General features: G+C 41.7%; 1 protein-coding gene across 1 annotated transcript in view; it reads left to right on the plus strand.

Moving 5' to 3' along the window:
• Positions 1-18,142, plus strand: part of DDHD1 (DDHD domain containing 1) — a gene marked incomplete at its 5' end in the record, with an annotated part of 65,367 nt that overhangs the window by 33,353 nt on the left and 13,872 nt on the right. Inside the window, 2 exons of the mRNA XM_084287326.1 lie at positions 6,065-6,171; positions 6,313-6,419. Coding sequence (XP_084143452.1) covers positions 6,065-6,171; positions 6,313-6,419 — 214 coding nt within the window. The remainder of the gene's footprint in view (positions 1-6,064; positions 6,172-6,312; positions 6,420-18,142) is intronic.

Consider the following 18,142-nt stretch of genomic DNA (forward strand, 5'->3'; position numbering starts at 1 on the left):
CCAGAGTCCCATTATGCTTGTAGAGCATGAAGTGTGAATCACGGCTGTGTTCATTCTGGTTGCCTCCTAGAATTTTCATCTTTCCTCTGAAGTAAAATGAGTCTCCCTATATCCTAGAGCAGCGGTCTGAATAAGTTAAGGCCCGGGAGCAGATGAATCCCTGACTAACAGGGGCAGAAGACAACACGTGTCTTGCAGTTGCTCTTTGAAATCTGCCTTGAATAAAACTCGAGTTTGCATTTCTGAGACGTGGCTGAGCTTTTGAACACAGCGTCCCTTTCATTTCCTCTGGATTGAGCTAAACTCACTTTTTATTACTCATGCCCACTACTCGCTTCAACTTACCAAATTTAGTTCAACCCAGCCCCCAGTGTCCTCAAAAACTTGGGATATTGTTTCCTCAAAGAGGCAGGGAGTGCTGTGCTCTGCTGTGCTGAGCTCCAGAGTAATGAAACCAGTATGGGAATGCTTTTTGAGCATAATTTACCAGGTGTGTGACCCACGAATGGCTTTAGCTTGCTTTATTTCTGGGTTAGCAGCAGAACAAGTCTCTATTTTTTATAGCCTCTCTATTATTATTATTAATAATATATATTTTAGATTTTTATATATTTTTATAGACTATTTTCTTAGACTTTAAGTAGATCTCTACCATGGATGAACAAAAAATGCAAAGTGTAGTGTTCTGGGAATAAAGTATGTTGCATTTTTATTTTATTTTTTATTTTTTTTTAAGTTTTCATAAAAGTATGTACACAATTATGTATTATTCCCACTTTACTTTGAGAACATGCATTTAGAGCATGGATTTCCTTCACGTTGAGAAGAGGAAAGAAAACTGTTCAAGGTTTTCCTTTTCCCAGCCATTCGCCCCATTGCCTTAGCTCCTAAATCAAGAGTTCAGAGTAAGAAGCTGGCTGGTGTAAGCTTCTTAAATTCAGGAGCATTCCCTTATTCTTGGCTATGGATTATCTTAATGAAGAGAGTCTGCAAAGATGACTTGGAAAGAAAATGAGTAACATTTTGAACCCTTCAGTTATTTTGCTGCATTACCAGCTCAAGGTGATTGCACAAAGTTTGTGAACTAGATGAAGCTAACTTGTTTGTAGCTCTCCAATATTTCAATTTCTTATGTACTATTTGAATGCTGCAGCACAGTAAAACAAGTAGTGTAAGAGTTTAAAAAAAAAAAAAAAAAAAAAAGCAGTAATTGTAAATATGTTAGTTCACCCTTAGATTATACTTATGCAAGGATGCATACCTATAAAATTCTGGGAGTATTAGTACATTGCTTTATCAGAGATAGGCAGCCAAACACATTTTATTTATCATGTGTCTCAAAGTATTTTCAGGCCATTACTTCCTGCATGCAAAATAGCAGTAGGTCATAACGCTTTCCAAAGCATGCACTGCATCTGTGCTCGAATGGTTTTTCTCATAGAAAAATCATAAATTTTAGTTGTTATCATGTATTTGGATGTATATATTTAAGTAATTGTTGCTCTGGGGTCAATATTTCAACTTCATTTTGTATTGGAGAGGGGAATAATTCTCTGCCTGTTCAGATGAGGTTTTATCGCTTCAGTTAGTGTTAATTTAGCAAGTGGCTGGAGGGACTTGCCATCTAATAAAATAAATGATTTTTATTTTTTTTTAAAGCCGGAAGAAGGTATTAAGAAAAAAAAAAAAAGGACTTAATAGCAAAACAGATGTGCGTATATACAGCAGGTATATATTCTGGTGTTTTGTGTGTGAGTACAGCCACACTGCTTGGCAATTACTCCACAGTTTTGGTCAAAATCTGAAATATAAAACTGTTGATGAAAATCAGTGGGAGATGCCATCTAGTGCCATTCACTGTAAATGAGATGTGCTGCACTGGGAATTGTCCTGCTAATGTGTTTTAATGCCTCTGTGGCTCTTGGGACCAGGAGATGGGTGTGATATTGCTGCTGTAAAATAATGAGGGAGAGAATAATTGCACCTCTTCCAGACAGTATTTGGCCAGTAATGCTGAATGGGATTGCATAGGAATTTTTAGTGGTAGGCAAAAAACTTGAAGTTTTTAGTAACTATATAGTTTGTAATCTGAAAACAGTCAGCACTTTGTAGTATTAACCAGCTCCTTAAGGCTAACGTGCAGTGCAGTGTGTTGCAGTGGAGGAGCACACCTAAACCAGCACTGGAAATGGGATTTCTGCATGCTTGCTCTGCCATCAGTGATGTGGCAGCTAACAGAAAGCTGTTGAAACAGACCACCTCTTCTGCTAGAATGTGTTCTGCAAGACAGGATGAAGATGCACACGGAGTTGCCTTTTGATTTTCTAGTATGCCCACGTGCGTTTGAGTGTTTGTCCGTAATCTGTTTTAGCCGAAGTTTGGAGCTCTGCTGCCAAAGGATGCACCATGTCTGGGCAACCACAGCGGATAGGGTGGGAAACCATCAAGATGTGGGAGGCTAAAAGTTAAAATTGCATTTTGTATTTTGCTAAAGGGCACAAAACTGGCACAGTTGTTAGGAGGGGAGACCTGAAGCTTTCACAAAAGCTTTGACAGAATTTCTTAGCTGCATTGTTTTTCCAAACTCTTTAAGTCTAGCTTTAGAAACAAGACTTTCAGTTAAAAATCCTCCATCAGTTTACCCATGAACAGCTTTAGTAAGACCTGAGCCCTTTGGAAGAGGAAGAAACTCCATGGCAAAGAGCTCCAGGGAGCATTTTGTTTCCCGACAGTGGGTTCCAGTTTGTCCACCTCCTTGCTTTGGACGTGACACAGCTCGATGGTGACTTGCGCTGTCCCGTAACCTCCTGAGGTTTGGGGGCTAAAAACCTAACAGCTGCCCATCTGTGTTTGAAAACAAAACCATCAAATCAGCAGATTAATAACCAGCAGGATAAAAGAAGGCCATCCTATTTGAAGCAGGGATTGTAAATAGCTCTAATAGCTATTTCTTCGTAATGTTTATAGCAGCCACTAATGGGGTGAACTGTTTAGATGTTTTTCCCTGAACTGTTAAGTCTGAGTTACACGAAAGTTCTTTCATACAAAATCATCGTTGCTATGTAGAAATCTGTGCTTTATTCGTATAACATTTCTGTGTTTTTACTGCTGTTAAGTCTAGCAGCTTTAGATTGCGGCTCATTTGCTGATCTACTGCTAAACTTGCTATTTCTGAATGCAAGTTAGCTGACCACTGTCCTTCTTGCACAGAAAATTTAGCAGATTTAGCCATACTAAAGAACCGACAGCATTGCCAAGTACTTTTCTCATGAATTTTAGGTCCCTGCATTTCCCTGTATGAGCATTTATCTGATTTTATTCAAACAGGCGTGTTTTTCTTTAATTTTGGTTACACAGGGACTCCACGAATGTTATACATACTGAATTTTTTATCCTATTGATAATCTGTGGAGCTGAAGTTAGGCTCTCAAAGTGTCCTTAGGCTCTCCAAGTGTCCTCAAAAGCACATTGTGTGCGTGGTGGTGGGGCAGCTTGGTCTGTGCTTTGCAGGGCTGGGTCACTTTGTGCCTGTGTAGTCCACACACACCGGCACAGAAATGTTAACAATTCCCTTCTTAAGCCAGTACCAGTCACTCTCCCTGTACAAACACTGCTTGTAAGGCATGCTGGAATTGCTCATGAGGAGCACTGAAAGCTCTGTTTAGGGCAAAGCAACACTGTTCCTTTATCCTTTTTAGGATCTACTCTCCTAGGTTAAAGAGAGTACCTAGGTAAGGTTTGTCTCTTTATTTCATTTAATATACATAATCACCACTACTTGTGTGTGTATATATTTACTGCTTGCTTGCTTTGCATATGACATGCAAAAAATACTCAAAAAAGCTTGCACAGCCCTAAGCAAAGAGGTTCATCAGCCCTGATTTAAGCATGTCTTCTTGCTGATTTTTTTTTTCCCCCCCAGCATACAGAAAGGACATTCTGTGTGTAAACCTTTGCCATCTCATTGGACTAGATACTAGGAGATTAGGAGTGCAATCAAACCAGGCTTTAATAATAGAGATGTTGATTAGTTGCATTTCTTAACTGCTTGGTCACGCCATCAGTAACTATTTTGAAACACAGTGTGTCAAAGGATACTCCCCTTTTTTTCCTTTCTTTCATAACCAACACCTACTTTTGGATGGGAAAATGTTTTTGACTGCCCACTTCAATTAAAAATTTGGTGTATCACAGACCTGCCTTTTTGTAGCATATGTTTTTTGTTATCCTGAGGAGGAAAACAAAAGAAAAGACGATTTAAGAAAAATAATTATTTTTGTAGAAAATGTTTTTGCAAGGCATTGGCTTTTATAACCCTTCCTCGGTGAAGCGTGTTCTCCCACGCTGTGAAGCTGATGAGGCTAAAGTCAAAAAGTAGAAGGTGTTTTGCCCAAAGCCACCGTGACATCCCTCTGCAGCCCTCACGAGCTGCTGGTAGGAGCTGAAATTCCTCTCCGCGTCCATTCCTCTGGCCACATCCACCTTCAGCTTTCCTGCACGACATAAATCCTGTTAGTGAGGCGGATCTGTGCGGGGCAACAACTACGGAGGGAAATTAAGAATGACTTTTGTCAGTGCTTCTTCCTTTTTATCTGAATTGTCACCTCCTGTGGCAACCTCGTGGAGGAGATTTGAGCAGCTCCCGACTTCATGTCTCAGCTACCTGCTGTGTACTGACAGCTTTATTTTAAAGAGCTAAAGATGGATTTAAACTCAAGACAGGAATTTGATATGAGTTGTCCATACAGGATCCCTGCGTAGTGCCGATGCTGTTTCAGTGCGGATAGTTTTGCCCATCAAACAGAGCAGCTGAAGCGATTACTGTCTCAGGTGCTGGTAGTGATTTAGGCTGAACTGTTGCATTTCTACTGAAGCAGAACAGGAGCACTCATATATTCAAGGAACGTATCTCAGCCAGGGGGTTAAACTTACCTGGAGCACATTTGGATTTGTGGAATTACTGATAAGAGATTTAATGTCATCGTGCGTTTGGTTGCAGCAATCGTTAGGAGGGGGTTTGCTTTGAAAACAGAATAAAACATGTTGGAACTCTGGGCTTTGCCTCAAAACAAAATTCTGATTTTTAACTGGAAACCAGCTGCTGGAAATGCAGCATTGCTGCCCCTCGGTCAGATTTAGTTTGTTGTGCTCATCTTCAGAAATGCTAATGTCATTGGGACCTAAGTATAGCGTAAAGGAAAGAAGGGAAAATACAACACTTCCTCTGGTTGTTAAATGTCTTTGATAGAATGCATGGATTTTTTACCATCTTCTTCTAGAATTTCATGCTATTTTTCATCCATTGCTGATGGTCTTTCATGCCTCAGTAGTAAAGTAGCATTTTTAAAGGAATGTAATATGCCAGTATTCCCTTTCTCCCCCAGACAGCAGAGAGGGTCAGATATATTTTGTTTTGAGGTATTTTTAAGTTTTTTATGCCCATTTCAAGGACATGCGTCCACCAATGTTCATGTTGAGATATCTTTTAAAAATGAAAAGTAATTTAAAAACACAGACTCTGCATCTGCTACTGTAAGTTGAAATGCTAATAAATTATCCTATTTCTCACTCTGAGGACTCCTAAGCCCTCCAATTTGATACGAGAAATTAAAATTCTGACTTTTCAAGCAATATTGTTAATAGTTTTCGTTGTGCTTAAAAGCACTGAATTGTCTTCCTTATGTGATGGATTAAATGGTTCATTTCAGTGGATTCAGGATTTCAAGGCAGTGATAGAATTCTTAATTTTTAGATCACATTCTAGCCCAAACCAGCCAGCATTAACAGATGTCTTTCAATTGAATTTGGACGGTTTATTAGGCTTATAGTAAAATATATTTAAAGTTCATAAATTCTTTTGAGCATGTAATATGCATAATTTTCAATTATAAGATAATTTACGTACTGGAATTACTTCACCTCACAATTTTATTTTACCTACGTTAATAAGCATGCATTGTAGTAAAAGTAGTAACATGAGAAATGAGTGGATGCACTGACTTTATTTGATAAGATCACCAATAGTAGTCTTAACAGGAACGTGTTCTTTCTTTCTTTTTGTAAGGATGCGAGATACTGCAAGAAAAATAGAAGAGAAGTATTTTTCTAATCTTGCAACCCATGTTGAATTTCTTCCAGTTGAATGGAGGTCAAAACTTACCCTGGATGGAGGTACATTACTTGATTCTTTTGTTATTCCAGTAGCTGCAGTCTACAAAATTGTCCCCAGAAGTTTCACGCTGTGTCCTCTGCATGTGCCTTGATGGGATTTTATCATTCTCCTGCATGTAACTCAAGTCTCTTTTCTTTCAGACACTGTGGACTCCATTACTCCAGATAAAGTACGAGGTTTAAGGGACATGCTGAACAGCAGTGCGATGGATATCATGTACTATACAAGCCCTCTTTATAGGGATGAAGTAAGTGTTTGCTTTTTTGTTTGTTTCTTTGTTTTCATGAGACCCTGAATAAAGAATACTAAAACTTCGGAAGTATATAATGATCATCTGTAGTTGCTGGTATTGCATGGGCAGCAAGTGCAGTTCTCTGGGATCTTTCTTCTGTACCCCTGACACTCCTCACTTCTTGTTTCTGAGACAGGAGAAGCTTTCAGTTCAATGCTGGCCTTGTATCCAAGGGATAGGCAAAATTCAGGTTTGTTTTCCTGTGGGAAGCTATCTGTGAGAAGATAACCTGGATTTGGCAGAGTTCTTCCTAGGATTTGAGACAGGAACAGAGAGGCATCTATTTCAGAGGAGCAATAGAAATGTCTTTTGTGATTCTACAGTAGAAAATAAGAAATATTACCATGTGTGCAAGCATATAATATTTTAGGGTGGTTTTTAATATCATTGAGGAGTAATCAGCAGCTTCAGCATCTCTGAAAGACATGAGGCTTCAATTTTGTAAAGTTAGGGATACTGGGTTCTCCTTTTGTCCTACCAGTATGTGTGTAAAATATCTGGAGAACATCCAGCAGGATGATCCTTGTATATCCTTGCTGTTAAGGGACTCCTAAGTTTGGCATGTATTTTTAGAGAAATTATGAACATAAAAAAATAACATTTACACTTCAAGTAATCAAAATACAGAGTTTTAACAGAGAGAAAAGTAGAGAAACAGCAAAAACTTTAATCAGAGTAGTTTGTTTGGAGCAGAAACCAGCAGTTTAGAAATGAGAAGGTTTTTTACAGTGTTTTCATACATCTGCACATTCTGAGCAATGGGACTCCAGAGAGCTGGGCATCTTCTTACCTCTTGCAAAATCTGTGGACATGTCATTTAATTTCTGTCAAATGTGAAGTCAGATGGGCCGACAGCATCTGTAAACGTGCCCAAGCCAGTTTTATTAGAGGTATAAGCTCGGCCTTGCAAGAAAAGCAGGATGGTCACCTGTTTGTTAGGTGACTGTTCATATACTAGAAGCTGTTGTTTTTTCTTGCCCTGTCTGTGTAGGCACGTGAGCTTTAGTCTGTGTAGTTGTAGTGTGACCCCATTCATCAAATGGAAAAGCCTTGAATAAATGACAAAGTACCCCATAAAAAGTGTACAGTGCATCACCCCAAGAGCATCCTTTGTTTGCCACATGTCCTGGAAAAGCCCTGTAGGGAGGTTTTAGGGTTACTTTCTATAGCAATTCTAGGTTTTTCTTTATTGACTACATTATATATGGAGCAATGGTAGTGTTTTTGCAGCTTTCATGCTCAGTCTGCGTGGTTAAACTAGGGGTTGTGGAAGGTATTTTCAAAGCTTACCAGAGGACCTGATGCTACCTTTCATTAAAATTAAATACGTTTAAGTACTTTAGACTGTCAACGTAATTGTGAAACCTAAACTTCCTAATAATAATAACTTTCCTGATAGCAGCAGTGGTTTTGAAATTGCTACGAGCCTTTTAAGCTTCCAACACAAGGAATAAGTGTACTGAAAGCTGTGCTCTGTTGTTGCTTGGTAATGCAAAGTTCATTGTTCAGAGCTCCTGGGTTCCCAGCTGTGTATCAGGTTTCCTTGTCTGTTGTGGAACTGAGACCACTGTGAACTTCTGTGGCAAGTGAAGAAAACTTCTCTGGCAGCTCAAAAATAGATTTTTAAAGTGCATTAGAGGCTTGGCATGCCTATTGGCATCTTATGGGAAATGGATTAGCAAGTAAAGGTTAAGTGTGCTGGCCAACAATGCATGAAAAATTGAATTCATTGCCCAGAAGAGCTGTAGTTTTGCAGGTATATTACCATCCCTCAGGTATGAATTGACAAATAACTGTGCTGTGGCTATATTTAGATCTGATTACAGAAGTTGTTTTCTTCACTAAATCAATTGAATTTTTGGAGAATGAACAACCATACACTGTAGAAGAAGATCAGGTTTGAGACCTTCTAAGGAACCTGAAGGTGCACAAGTCTGCGGGACCTGATGAGGGGCATCCACAGGTCCCGAGGGAACTCAAAGATGAAGTTGTTAAGCCATTGTCCTTCATATTTGAGAAGTTGTGGCAGTCCAGTGAATTCCCCCATGACTGGAAGAGGGGAAACATAACCCTAATTTTTGAAAAGGGAAGAAGGAAGATCAAGTGAACTACACAACAAACACTCACCTCTGTGCCCAGCAAGACCATGGAGCAGATCCTCCTGGAAACTGTGCTAAGGCACAGGGAAAGCAGAGGTGATTGGTGACATGGCTTCACTAAGGGCAAATGGTGCCTGACAAATCTGGTGCCTTCTGCTGTGGGGTTACAGCGTTGGTGAGTAAGGGAAGAGCAATGGACATCATCTACCTGGACTTGTACAAAACATTTTACACTGTCCTGCATGATATCCTTGTCTCTAAATTGGAGAGATTTGATGGATGGACCAGTCGGTGGGTAAGGAATTGGCTGGATGGTCACACTCAGAGTTACAGTCAATGGCTCGATGTCTAAGTGGAGACCGAGGACAAATGGCATTCTTCAGGGGTCTGTATGGGGACTGGTACTGTTTAATATCTTTATTAATGACAGGGAGAGTAGGATTAAGTGCACCCTCAGCACATTTGTTGATGTGGAGGGAAGGGCTGCCATGCATAGGGACCTTGGCAGGCCTGAGGGGTGGGCCTGTGAGAACCTCATGGGATTCTACAAGGCCCTCAGGTGCAAGGTCCTACGCCTGAGCCAGGGTAACCCAAACCATCCTGTGATTCTATGAATTTTCTTGAAACATTTCACCCCAACAATACACCCCGGTTGATCATTACCTTGCCATATTCAGCCTGCATCAGTAAATCTTACAGCTTTCTCAAAGCAAAGTTGTACACTTTGAATTGCAAGCATTTGTCCAAAAAGCACTATTTACAGGTGTAATGTTAAAACCTTGAACAACAGGTTTCTGAAATGAATCTGTTGTAGCCAAAATATTTGGATTTGGGTTTTCTTCTTCTCTCAGCTACAGAGTTCATGCTCTACCACTGAGTTGTCAGGGATGTGACCTCTTCATCACATCCCTGCTCACTTAGCTAGGAGTTGTGTAAACTCCTAGTCATTAAATAGTTGTACATCTTTTGACCTTTTATTTTACCTTTAGCTACAGAAATGAGACTTGTATTTTTTTTAGTTACTCCTTCTTATCCCATTCTATTTCCTGTGACCTGACTTTGCACGGTTTAAGGACAGCATCATCAAGCTGAGTGTTCCTGTGGAAAACCAGCGTTGTGGTATCCATCTCCCCACCATGTTCAGTGGTCAGTCTGTTCAGAGTATTCATTTCAGCTCAGAAGCAAGCTTTGTCTTCAAGTATTCTCGTAGTCCCACGTTGCTCAGAATTAGTGTTCCTGCACACCACTTCATAACACCAACCTGAGTCTTTGGATACTGCTGGTGCTCCTAAAGCTTTCCATCCAAACATCTTAGAAGCTTCTCAAAAGGAGCTAATTAAACTTTGCTGTGCCCCTGGAAATGAATTGAACAATGCAGTGAGCTCACCCTAGAGAAGAACAAAATCTGTTATCCACCTGACAGTGCTTAACTATACTTTGATACTAATTATGTTTCCAATTCAAAGGATTTCTCCCCACATCTGGAAGTAATGTAGCCATTGCTTTAAAGCTTTTGACCACTCTTTAAACCTCTTGCTAAGGGATATTCGAGTGGGCAACCACTGAAGGAAAGAAAAAAAAAAAAAAAAGGAAAAACCTTGTCATATCAGCTTTCATATGAGACAGCAGACAGCTGCTTGGGATGGAGCTGGATTGTTCAGTGAGGCATTACGGGAACCTGGTGGATAACCCCCTCTCTGATTGCAGGTATTGTTTCTTCTGCAGCATGGTAGGGAAATGTCAGAAGCACCTTCTGGATTTTTGACATGTAATGTGACTCTAGACAGGTATCAATAATTCAGTGAATGTCTCAGGCAGCCTGGTCTCAGAGATCAGTCCGGGGGATGTTTGCAGCCCTCCCATTCGGTTGTGGCGTTTGTGTGAGGCTGCAAATGAACTGCAGCTCCTCGTCTGTGTGGTGCTCCGTGACGGGGAAAGCAGAGTCCCTGTTTAAACATTGCAGACGTAATAACAAGCGAAACTAAGCTGATATTTTGATGCCCACGTGCCTCTTTCGAAATGAACAGTCATTTCACACTGATTCTGCCCTTGCTGGTGCTATTTCTGGTAACGTAATATGGGCTGTTAGCGTGTCCAGTGGGTGACTGTGTCACATCCGTGCTGCTGTAGTTCTGTGTTTCTTTAATAATAAATGGTTCTGACAGGGTTTAAAAAGCCTAATTGATGCATAGCGAATTTCGTGTTGTCACCTTCATTATATTGTTAAGTGCTTATTTTCCTGACCTCCGCTGTGCTTACTTCCAGGCTAATTGTAATGCTGTGAATTATTGATACGTCTTGGCAGAAAGTGCCTGCAGTACGGGCTTCATATCATCTGCATCCGTCACTGAAAGACCTTTAAAATGCTAGTTCCAATATTGCAATAGCCTCAGAAGATCAGTAGATGTTTATGGATTGCTTCCGCCACAGCCGACGTGCGGGGGAATGAATGCAGTGGGCATTGGATGTTTCTCACCAGCTGGCGAGAGGAAATGAAGGGTCAGGGACATGGGGGAGTGTTACAGGCTTTAGGAGGCCAGGGGATGCAGTGACATGCAGCCAACATAGCTCTGCTCCCTTGGGCAGGCTGCACTGGCCACCTTGAAGTGGCTTGTCACTTTGCTTTTCACATGAAAAAAGGGGATTAATGACTGTGCTCTTCAAAGTTGGAACTGGAATTAATTTTTACTAGAGATTTCATCCCTCTTTGATAAGAGGTTTTGCAATCAAAATGTTCTTCTCTGGTTCACTACTTTCAGCAATAAAAAGCTTTTTTTGTGTGTGCTTCAAAAGGAGAGGGACGTGAAGCAGGAGATTTTTAACTGGACTATTTCAACACTGGTTTTGCTTATTTCCTTGAACCTAACAGGGAGCTGCTTGCCAGCACTTTCACAGCTTGATTAATTCACTTGTCAGCTTCATAAAGTGGTAGGTTACTGGATCTGCCAGAACCTAAACTTAGCCTTGACTGCTGTGACTTGGCTAGAAATGGGTTGGGCTCAGCTTTTCAACAAAAAGAGGGGTAGTGGGAAAGAGGCTGGGGTCTGGGCAGATCTGTGGATCCTTTATCTGTAACGTCGCTAAGACACGAAGCCGTTCCTGTCTTTTCACACAGTTAAGTCTCATTCTGGCCTCTCATCTGTTGTTGTGACAGTCTTCTGGCATCCATCCGTGATGCCGTCAGGCAGCGTGACAGCTCCTGTATCCTGGAGGGTCAGAGCAGCCTCCCCACCTCTTGCTTTTGTTTTCGTGCTCCTTTACAATCTATCCTTGAGCTGCAGATTTTCATTGGCTTTTGAAGACCTTCTTCCACCTTTAGTTGGCCCACATGCTTTCTTATTGCTTGTTTGCTGAATTTCTTACAATTTTGCACTCTCTTCCTGAAGTTCTCTTGACGTTTGGAGGGAGCTGCTCGCCGAGCTCACAGTTCTCAGATCTGCTTCAGATTCTTTTCCCACGAAGCCTACAAAAACATTCATGCTGTTCAAGCTGGAGTGGTGCAGAGGTCAGGTTTCCTGCACTCCCTTTTAATATGTAGTTATCTGTTATTGTTGTTTGTTGTTTTTTTGTGTGTTTTTTTTTTTTTTTCCCCTTGGGCTTCAAGCTGTTCATGTGAGAAGATATCCAGCGGTGAGGATCTCGTGGAGAGGACAGAAAGGCACTCTGAAATTTTCACAAGGGGGTGCTCAGAGCTGAGAGCAGTGCCAGAAGAGGACAATCGATAGAGCCCAAGAGAAGAACTTTTTTTTTTTGGTGGCTTTGACAGATCAGAGAGGTTGAGATGAGAGTGCTATATTCTGTTTTCAGCCACGAGCAGGCCATTGAGGATTTGAGTAAGAGCAGCGCAATCTCTGGGTCACTTCTGTGGTCAGGGTGCCAGCAGAGGGTTTGTAGTCTTTATTCTTTGGGAAAAAAAAAAATCATTTCCTGAATATTGAATGAAAGTGTCATTTTCTACCCTGGTACATTTGGAATGTACTGAAAAGCCCACTTTTACCCCAGCAATCTGCCCACTGGGATATGCAGGGAGGTGAAGTTCTTCCCGCTGCCTGGGCCTCCTCGGGGTGGTCCAGGCCTTTGTCTGCCACACACATAGCTGACTTCCTTCTGCTTTGCAAGAAATTGGCGTGCTTATCTACACTTGTGTCTCACAAGGCTTTTTTCCATCAGAAGAGGAATGAACAGCTGTTTTGGATGCTGGTGATGAGGATTTAGAGGCTTGTTTTTTTCTCGCTCAGCACAGGGTGCTCTTAATGCCCTTCACAGAGGGCCTTCAGCTGAGACAGCCAGCAGCTCTGCGTATCTCACTGCCTACACGTTTACTTCTGCCCTTCATGCTTCAGCAGCCCAGGCATACCCAGGTATCCAAAAGGCAATTAGAGACCTGATCCTTGTGCCCATATGGTCAGTGTTGTCACGTCTCCCTCCTCTGCCAGGATGACAGTGGTGTGTCTCGTCTGGCCAAGGCTCCCATCTTGTGTTCACAAGCACATGTCCTTGCCACCAGGACTCCTGAAGGGCTGGGATGAGTTGTTTGGGTTTGGTTTGGTTTATGTGTTGGGAGTGATCTGCCAGACAGGCATGTAATTGGAAAGCAGAAAAGCAGAGGGGATTTATGGCCAGATCAGAGCAGGCCCAGTGACCCATCAGGCCTGGATTGTCAGCCTCAGCTTTGTCTTCCCCTCAAATTGCATGACTGTCACTCTGGCTCTCAACACATATGCAGAGAAACCGTTCTTTGCTCAGCTTTTAATTAAGTTTGCGAAGGGCGTAGAGCACTTAACCTCAGTTTGTCAGAATATAAGCTGGTGACTTCTCAGCAACTTGATCCTGTCAGCTTAAGTTTCCTACACGGAAGATATGCTGGCACAAGTTCAGCTGATAAAGGGAGCTCCAGGCAGCTAATAATCAATCTGCTTTTCATGAAGCAAAAATGAAATAGTTTCCCAAAAGAGCCCTGCAGAGCAGTAGCAGCATGCGGCATCTGCTCGGTCCTGTGCTGTTTTTCTCCATGTGTTACTGAAATCTTTAACCATTGGAAATCAGGTCTCTCTCTTGCCCTTTGGGATAAATAAAACATCTTAGAAATGCATCCATGACTTGGATACTGCTGTGTCAGGCTGTGTCACAGGCTGTGTCTCAAGTGGCTTTATTTTTGCAGGTCTGAAAATGTAATGGCACATAAGGGAGCTCTACCAGGTCTGAGGATTGTGGGTTGCTTAATTTGCCTGATTATGACTGGCTATAAAATCTGCCTTTGAAATTTGACTCTATCAAAGGCTCTAGGTGTTGTAAAGTCCGTTTTTATCCGTGTTTTATGTTCTCTGGTTATACGTGAGCATTTGCAGTGGTGCATTTGTAAGGTTCCTAGCATTTTAATCCTGCACCAGTCTTCTGCACTGAAACGATCGGTCTGCAAAATGTGCTCAGGTTTTCCTTCCCCAGAAATCAGAACAAAGGGAAAGGACTTTTCTGGAAAGGAAAATAGGAACGATTGGAAGATTTTCTGTACTTTTCTTTCAAATATTGCAGTGTCCTCAGGCTGGTGCTAAACTAACGTTGTGGTAAGAAGGTTCAGCTGGGATGAAGGGATTTGATGGGGCTGTTCTTGAGGAAATAAGAAGTGTTCCCGTTGTTACAGTGGTTTGATCTGCTCATAGCAGCCACGTAAGCCTGCTGCATTTCACTGGTCCCTCCTGGAAGAGCTGAGGGTAACACAGAGCTTAGCAGCCAGCAGATTAGCAGTCAGAGCAGCAAGCAGGGTTTGTGGGAGCAGCTGCGTGGAAAAAAAAAATTGACTCACTTGACTGCTGCCACATTTATCCTTTTTGTGTGAGATATTTGAGCTTGTTTAGTCTGTGCAAGAAGCCTTTAGGAGATGGTGATACGGGTTGGGCAGAAACTCGAGCCTTTTTATGGGGAAAGCTGTGCTAAAAGCCCTTCTGGGGGGGGCTGGCAAAGAACAGCAGTACTGCAAGGGCTGCAGAAATGGCTCTTTGTCAATGCTCAGTCTCACTGATCACCAAAATAAGGTGGAAATGAGGAGGGGAGAGGGGAGATGGAAACAGAGAGGGGTCGGTTCATGCTGCATTCCACTACTCACCTTTTTTTTTTTCTTTTTCTTTTCTGGATGATTCCTACTTTCCTGTTTTCAGGCAGGAACAGCAGGTGTTTCCTAAGCACGTAATGGATCCATGGAGCAGCAGGCAGCGAGGCTTAGGGTTGGCAGAAACACAGGGGAAAGCAGAGGGCAAAGGGCTTCCTTGTTGGGAAGCCATCGGTTATAGCTGAGGTGTGAGCAGGAGAAGTTCTGCCAGCACCAGACCAGACTCTGGGCGATGCACCTTCCGCTTACAATCTGACAGCGAGGTATAAACCATGCAGCTGCCACTCAGGTGGCGGTGAAAGGGGACCTGATTTTTTTTTTTCTTTATTTTTTTCTTTTTTTCATTAAACAGATTCCCATAAACCATTTAAAGGGAGGAAAAAAACACGGCAAGCTGTAGATAGGGGGGAAAAAGTCAGCTTTACAATCCAGTTTAGGAGAGAAAATTTTTGTTTGCGTTTAATTTCAATGAAATGTTGATTTTGATAAGGACAATTGATATTTATAGAAGGTATTTATAATGGTGGGTTAAGATATGTTCGGGCTGTAACTACAAAACAGATCTGAAAGCACTTCACATTATACTTGCCAGGCTAAAACCCTTTTCAAAACAAGCTTTTGTTTTACAGGTCAGGGTATTGTGTGCTTTTTAAGACTAAGAAAGCAGATCAGGATTAAATAATATCTTAACTTTATAGACTGCTTAACTAAATAATTTTGTAGCTGGGACTTAAAACGAATCTGCTTTTTCTTTTCCTTCTGTTGTTTTTTTTTTTTTACTGTATATCGAAAGGATCAGTTGTCTGATCAGAGTTGTTTTTGTCATAGCAGAAAAATTAACCAGTCATAGTGCTTCAAAACCTGGAGGCTTTACTAGAGCAAATCTACAAAGTTAGGTAACTGGTGATTTGGATTTTACAAACAGTATCTGTCAGATGATCTAGTTTGAATTAAATATATTGTGCTCTGGTTTGCAAACTTAAATATACTGCTACTTGGAAATCCGCAAACAGTTTCATTGCTGTCCATGTTTTTGCCTATCTCCTCAGTAACAACATGTTTTTAAGGAGCAGGACAGTCAAAAGCAAGGTTAGATATTGTGTCCAACCAGGACTTTCCAGGAATTTGCTGTATTACGCCCCAAAATGGCAAGAGAACAAAAGCTTCATAAGGAAATGCCATGATGCCAGAAGGTTACTTATGCTCTCTTTGCTGATGGGCTGTGGGCAGGCTGACAGAAGATCCTTCCTGGAAGGTGTCTGCTGTTCCTCCGAAATAAGACTATGGTAAAGGAGAGAGAACACAGGATTATTGAGTTAAGTTGGGCAGCACACTGGGGACAACAGCTTTAATGCAACAAGCAACACAGGAGAGTAGCTGAGCTGTTATTTCTAACTTCCCATCAAAGAAAAAAAAACATTGCATGTTGGCATGTATTGCTTAGGATCTTCAGGTTTAGCTTGTTAAGGATTTTTAAGATGAGACGGCATTGCTCCTCTCCCTTCTGTACTGACAGAGTACCTGGAAGCCACGATGAGTCCAGCACCAGCCTGCTTGGCATTTCTGCACTGCCTGCTCTGAACCCAGGAGCCCGTGCTCCAGCCAGAGCACCTACTGCGTGTCTGGGGGTCCCAGGCTCCCTGCTGAGGTCCCCGATGGCAGGACAATGTGTGTCAGCTCCCTCGGAGGGTACCACAACAGCCAGGCACAGAGACAGCAGAGAGCAGCATTCCCTCTTATCTCTGAGCTCCTGGCAACAATCCTGAACCGCTTTGGTTTCAACAGATCTGTTATTTTGTTCTGGATTGTAATCAAAACCTTTTTTTAACCGGAGAAAATGCCAGCCAGCCAAAGCAAGTCCTGATTTCTATTTTCAGCTCTTGCTAAAAACCTCTGCCTGTTTGTTCATGTGTGAAAGCTGCACCCAAAGTCTGCATAGTGCCAAACGCATCACAGTGAAAAGACTTGAAAATGGGAATGTTGATATTTTCCTCTTTGAGCTGTCGCAAGGCTTTGTTAATCATTTCACAGTGCTGTGAGGGATAGGGCTTGTGTGGTTTCTCTCTCAGTAAAGAGTGCATCAGACACTGACAGTCCTAGTGCCATTCATATTTATATTCAGTAATGATTCAGGCACTTGAAAAATCATGCTCAAATTACATGTTCTATAGCTCTAATTTCCTGTTGCTAACAAGGAAATGATTTGCAATTTCTTGTTTGTCCTCCTCTGTGCCACAGTCGGGAAGCATTGCTCAGTCGCCATGCTGAATAGCACAAGTAAAGCTGCCTTTTTTTGTTTTGTCACATTTCTGAATCTTCTGGCTTTCTCATTTCTCTTTAAAAAATATTTCTGTGAATCTTAACATTTATTTTTATGTACACAAGTATAGGATTGGAAGCAGATAACCCTCTAGGAGATTCAATTAACTTAGGGCCAATCTGTATTTATTTTGGTAGTATCATAAGATTATCATAAGATTAGCTTATGATGTCTGAGAACTATGTTACATTCCTATTTTTCCTCCAATATCTCCCAGAAACCTTTAACCAGTAAATATCCACTCTGTTTCTTAGCATTGTTTATATCAAATGTTTAAATTCTAGCTTTACCTGTCTCATTTATACTCTTTCTCTTCCCCTATCTTCCTTTTGCTTGAGGTGAGGCTTTTTGTTCTTTACCAGCATTATTTCATTCTGATTTCTTTGGAAAAAATACGTTGGGTGTGATATGGTAGGAGTAGAAGTAGGATAGAAAGCCTCCTTGTAGATAGGCAGTGGGCAGAATAATGAAAGGCTGAATGAGATGAAGTATGCTTTACAAAGATCCAAAAGCAGGTTGGGATATTTTCTCAGAACCCATTTAGGCTGTCGCTTTAGTGTCTGAGCATATCAGTTTTAGTGGATTTATCTTCCCAGTCCCTTGCAGTGAGGTAGGAATGCTGATATTTCGTTTTGATGAATAGAGAAGGGAACATTTACGTGCAGGGCTTGTTGCAGAGATGCAAACTGGTTCCAGATCGTGTGGCCCAGGCTCCTTCCAGCCTCCGTAGTTAGAAACGGAGCTGAACCTCTAGCAGAGGAGAAACTTAGTGCTGAGAGGGAGAAATGGGGGAAGAAACAAGCAAATGGGCTGCTAGTGAAAACAGAGACCTATTGCTTATCTCATGAGGATGTTGCTGAGTAATTCACGCACGGCTGTTACTCATTTGAGGGTTTCTTTCAATATCATGCCTCAGGCTGTGCAGTGCAGCAGTTTTAGGGTTACCACATGGTCTGGTGGTTCCTGGTGGGCATGGAGGGAAGAGGTGAACAACTGGGGTCAGTGACAGTCATGTTGCTGCCATCAGAAACCCAGTGCCCCTCACGTTCATCTGTTCTGCAGGTAAGCATTTTGAGGTCTGTTTCTAGAACAGCAAAAGAGTTGAAGCAACCCTAAGGCTTTGTTCACCTCCTGAACCTATACAAATAGACCA

This window comes from Netta rufina (assembly GCF_964035555.1).
Source record: "Netta rufina genome assembly, chromosome: 5".
NCBI lineage: Eukaryota > Metazoa > Chordata > Aves > Anseriformes > Anatidae > Netta > Netta rufina.